The 5563-nt window shown below is 38.2% G+C and overlaps 1 protein-coding gene across 2 annotated transcripts; it reads right to left on the minus strand.

Moving 5' to 3' along the window:
* Nucleotides 1-2908: 2908 nt before the first annotated feature.
* Nucleotides 2909-5192, minus strand: LOC131023836 (protein DETOXIFICATION 14-like). Of its 2 annotated transcripts, XM_057953446.1 has the most exons (7): nt 4683-5191; nt 4064-4608; nt 3896-3982; nt 3758-3814; nt 3434-3672; nt 3152-3357; nt 2909-3054 (listed from the first exon to the last, which is right to left on the minus strand). In XM_057953446.1, exons 1-7 carry the CDS (start codon nt 4914-4916, stop codon nt 2998-3000), a joined length of 1425 nt encoding a protein of 474 aa, XP_057809429.1. In that variant the 5' UTR covers nt 4917-5191; the 3' UTR covers nt 2909-2997. The 2 variants fall into 2 exon arrangements, with proteins under 2 accessions (XP_057809429.1, XP_057809430.1); XM_057953447.1 differs by lacking the exon at nt 3758-3814 and having other exon boundaries at nt 4683-5192.
* Nucleotides 5193-5563: the final 371 nt, after the last annotated feature.

The raw sequence follows: 5563 nt of genomic DNA on the forward strand, positions 1-5563 counted from the left end.
GAATTGAAGTAGTGGATTCCAGCTCAATCGACATAATTAAGTTGATTCTTTCCTGCACCAAATTAAATACATATATATACTTGCAAGATTCTTATTCTTACTTGTACATACTGCGCCCCGAATTTCAAACTTTTCTCTTATTTTTTTATTATATTTTCCCGCGCGCCCCACATATCTCCTGCGTGTCTGGAATTTCTTTCCTCCAAAAATTCTTCTCAAATCATCTATGAATTCCACAAATTAACGAGCTTTTGTTAGTGAATTTTGTAATGCTAATGAAGGATTAATCTCTCATTGTCATTGCATGATCCTTACCCATCTTGGCGTAAGCAATGAAGCAAAAAAGCTAACTAGCTACAGTTTTGCGCTATAAATAGGGGTGTTTGCTCATCATTCAAACCGTACAAACTTCACTCTCGAATCCTTCTCCTTCTTTTCTACTTCTACTATAAGATCCCTTCTTTAGCCCATCATGGTTTCAATTCATGCAAGTATTTTTGGTAGCTGCTTCTGTTTGAGTATAAGCTCTACTGTACATACAAAAGTGATCTTCCATATTTTATGTTACATATCTGCATAAATTGTTTTGCTTTTGCAGTGATGATAGGGTGAGGTAGTAATGGTGATGTGTTGACAGAAGAGAGAGAGCACAGATGATGAGAATACAAGTTAAGATTAGGTGTATCTCAATCTTTGTGCTCTCTTTTCTCCTGTCATCACCTTCTTGCTCTTTACTCTATTATCTTAATTACCTTATACTATTAAGTATGTATCTTCCACAAGCACGTATTAGTGTGTGTGCTTGAGAGAGAGAGAAGAGAAGAGAGGAGTTGTTGACAGAAGATAGAGAGCACAAAAAAGCGGATGCATAATGGATGCATCTTGCCTTTGTTTGTGCTCTCTATTCTTCTGCCATGATCACCCTCTTACTCCCCTCTCCTCCTTCCCATGCATATATAATTCATGTTTTTCATTCCCTTGTTGTCATCTGTCATCACCTTCTTGCTCTTTACCCTATTTTCTTAGCTTCTATTATATAGTACTATATATATATATATATATATATATATATCTTTCACAATGACAATCTGTGTGTGCATGTGTGTGTGTGTGTGTGTGAGAGAGAGAGAGAGAGAGAGAGAGGAGTGTCGTTGACAGAAGAGAGAGAGCACATATGAGGGTATGCATAATTGATGTCTCCTTTCGTTTGTGCTCTCTATTCTTCTGTCATCACCCTCTTATTCCTCGTTCTCATCGATCCCAACTTCATGTACATACTAATTACTGTTTATTAATTAATTCCTCAAATTCTTTTTCAAGAAAATAATGTCAATTCTTCTTGATTTTGGAGTTTTTGTTATGCTTAATTTGGCATTGCAGGTTCCATTCTTGTGCAAATGGGTTTTCATATGGTCTTTGCAATATTATTTCAGTAGTACAAATTCAATAACTGCTACCAAATACAGACACTGTTCCTTTTATATGTAAAAACATGTATGGTTTTCCTTTTTGTATATTCTTCTCTCTCTCTTTCACATGTAGAGCATGTATTTTCATGGAGTTTTTTTACGTTAACGCAAATTAAATCCCACTCTTTAATACTTTTATGTGTTTACTCCATTTTTTAAAAATTGTTATACAACTTAATTAAAGAAAGAAAAACACACTCACACACTAGTCATTTAGGTGACTCAACCCCCGATTTTGAGTAAAAACCGGTTTCTTTTAAGTGGTTTCTATTAGAGTTTTTCTTGTAGTGCCCCAATCTATTTGTTGGATAGGAAGCTCCTTATACCAAGAGATTTGCGCTTTGTTGTTTATGTATTCACTCTCCGTTAATGAAACCCTAAGGAGGCATGCAAAATAGGACATTTCAGCTATTTGAGCTCCGGGAGTTAGGTTTTTTGGGGGTTTTGTAGCTATCGACTTAATAATTTCATGAATCGAAGCTGAACTTCTTGCTGATATAATAATATTGCTATTGAAATTGCTCTTTCACAGTGTTGGCTGTGTCTTTGGCTTGAATCGGATTCTAAGAACATCATTTCCATGTTTAGCTCTTGGTTTGACCACTCCTTGAAGATTTAGAGGTTGTTGGTTGCGGATGTGATGTTGTTAACATACCTCATGTATAAAGTTATAATCATGATCAGTTATGAAATGAAATACATATAAATAAGTTAAGTTCAATATATATATAACATTCTTTTCTTATAAAGTTGAGGTGCATGTTATATCAAGGGATATTCAGCCAGTGGTAAAATGCATAGAATTGTTTAGTTCAAGCGATAAGGTGTAACTAAAACTCTAAAAGATGGAACCAAAATTATTTAATTAGTTTACCATTTTAGACTTTTAGTCCTCATTTGGGCATATTCAAGTCGGCCTGCAACTGGAAAAGAATCAAATTTGGAAGGCAAAAAAAAAAATTCTTGAAGTAGTATCTCAGAAATGAGACATCTAGCTATCTAATTTGTCAATTATGAATATTATATCATCTTCAAGTTAACAAGTTTGTAAGGTACAAAATGAGAGATCCCAATGAATAAGGCATGTGACAGCAAATTGGGCTGCTCCTAGCTCGTTTGATATTCGAGCTCACACCTTGCAGCACCGCCCAATTTACTTGGTACAATCAAGTAATTGATTTGCCATGCTGCTTCTTTCAAAGTGAATAACACTAGTTAAAATTTTTTCAATAGAAAAGTAAAGAGCTTGATGATTTTGGAGTGAGATAACCAAACACGGGCAATGAAAATGCCTCTTCTTTTTGAAATTCACATTAATTCAAGTCATATAAATGTTGGAGATGTGTGGCCTTTGCCATTTGCTAAGCCTACTCCGATTAGGACATGAAATCTTTAATGGGTTCTTGACAAAAATTCATGTTACACAAATAATTAGGCCATACTCAAATAGTTTTGGATCGGAAATCAATTATTGGCACAAAAGAACAAGTCATGTTACACCAAAACCGAATTCCCAGAGAAAACAAAATCAGGTGACGTGAGTGATGACATTTTCATGGAATATTCTGTTTCTTGCTTGAATTGCCTGAGAGTGAGATGTAAAGGTAAAGGTGGATAAGCAGAATTTTTTTTGCATCTTAAAAAGAATTGAAGAAGCATGATGATTATGTAAATGAATGTACCTGCTTGTTCCAATCAATGCGGAATGTGATGAGCCCGAGCAAGATAGATTGTGTAGTAGCACCTCCTATCAATCCGCACCACAGCCCCTTCCCATTCAAATGCACCACAAACCCAAGTAGCAATGCTACTGGAATCCCCACCACATAATACGCCCCAAGGTTCACGTACGCCCCTATGTGCTGCCATCCGCTGCCTCTAGCCACTCCTATATATATATAATTACCAATTAATAAATAAATATTTTTTACAATATCATTAAATGTGGATAGAGATCACCTGACCTGAGAGGACTGCTTGTGGGCCCTCCATTACGATAGAGATGCAAAGCAAAGGAATCATGTCTGCCACATACGACACCACGCTCTTCTCGTTACTGAATGCATATCCCAATACATTACGACACCAAAATATGACACTGCCTGATATAACAAACTCCACAACTGACAGAAGCAACACAGCACATACAACTAGCTGAGCCGCCCGTGGCTTCCCAGCTCCCAGCTCATTAGAGATACGCGTGCTACACAACCAGTTAAGTTTCTCTATTAACACACCACACAAATTAAATATTTACAATCGTGTGATAATGCAAACACAAACTACACCTTGCAGCAGCACCAAACGAATATGGCACAAGAAAGTGTATGGTTTCAATTGTCAGGCTGCTCACGGAAACAAACAAGTTGTTGTGACATCAAAAAATTAAATTCCAAGTCATATCCAACTCAAAGAAGCTAGCTGACCATATGGATAGCACCGACGTCTCTTGCTGTGGATTCGGTAACAGCCCAGCAAGCAATATGACTATCTCAAACGTCCACCACTCCAAACTACACACAAATTAACATAAACCTAACAAAAGTATACACATTGAATGATCGGGAAATACAAGAGTAATTAATTTTAAGTACCAGACCATGACAGCAGAGGGGATGGCAAACCGAAAGAACTCCCCCATAGTCCAGAACACATCCTTAGAGAAGGAAGCGCGAGTTTTAGCACATTTTGGAGAGTAGTTGACATAAAGTCCGAGGAAGATGACATTCAACCAATAGGAGACGCCTATAGAAAGTGCTGCTCCGGCACTTCCGAGATCAGTCTTGAATATGAAAGCCCAAGAAATAGGGAGGTGGATGAGGAGAGTGGCTAAGGTGCTAAAAAGCATAGGAAGTATCAAGCTCTGAGTCTGCAGAAAGCGAACCAAAGACTGAAGAATGGCGTAGGGGAAGAGCGAAGGGATGAGCCAAATGGAGTAGTTGCCAGCTTCAGCGGAGATGGCGGGATCTTGGCCAGTTAAAAGCAAAATATTTTCTGTGTAGATCCATACAAGGGATACTGGTATACAAGCCAAAAAAAGCCCAACGGTGGCACCGTAAGTGTAAGTGGAGAGTTTCCGATATTGGCCTGCTCCGTAGGCCTGCCCGCATAGAGTCTCGAGTGCACAAGCCATTCCAGACTGGTAAATGGAGATCGATTAAGAGTTAGTTAATGATGCAATGCAAGGATAGAAAAGAGAGTTGAGAGGATTACGAGGAGGCTGAATCCTGTGACGTTGGAAAGAGAAGTGGCGATGGCGGCGCTGGAAAGAGCGAGTTCGCCGAGATGGCCGAGCATCATCATGGAGGCCGCCCGCAACAGGTACTGCGACACCGACACAACCACCATGGGCATGGCTATGTAGCTTAGCCTTCTCACCTCTTCCACCAAAACCTCCCATTTTGTACCAACGATTTTTTCGTCAAGAAGGGGCTCTCCCTCTTCCATATCAGCCTTACAATCTCAAGTCATGGTCTTCACAAAATAAAGGCAGATTTTTGAAGTAGCTGTGAATGCTCGTGGTTCGAGGTGATGAGCAACGGAACATTGACCAGACTGTTTACGCCTTGATGCACGAGACGAGGATCAAAACCGTATGAGAAAATTCTTTGTATTTCAACAAGTGCGGTCTCCTCATCTTTGTGTTTTATCCCCACCCCCGATGAAAAGGAAACACAGATATTTTCATTGTTTAGAGGCTTTTAATGCTTAAATTTTCCTTCAGCAAAATTACTAATACATCGCTGGATACAAATAATTCCAAACCATGTCGGCAAGGCGGTACTAACGACAAAAATTGCCGGCAAGAGGTCAGCAAGAAAAACTGATAAATGTGATAAGAACCAACAAGTGTGGGCATTCGAAATAAAATACTCCCTCCGCCCATAAAACAACTTCTTAGGAGGGAGTGACACGAGTTTTTAGAAAAATATTTTTAAATATACTGAAAATAGAGAAAAAATTGTGGAGTGTATTAAAAATGGTAAAAAAGTATTATAATTAATATAGAGAATTATGAAAAAGTGAAAAATAAGTAATTATAAGTGGTGGGGTATAGTCCAAAAATAGGTAGAAATTTTTTTTTGGACGTCATA

The sequence above is a fragment of the Salvia miltiorrhiza genome, chromosome 4 (genome assembly GCF_028751815.1).
Source record: "Salvia miltiorrhiza cultivar Shanhuang (shh) chromosome 4, IMPLAD_Smil_shh, whole genome shotgun sequence".
Classification (NCBI taxonomy): Eukaryota; Viridiplantae; Streptophyta; class Magnoliopsida; order Lamiales; family Lamiaceae; genus Salvia; species Salvia miltiorrhiza.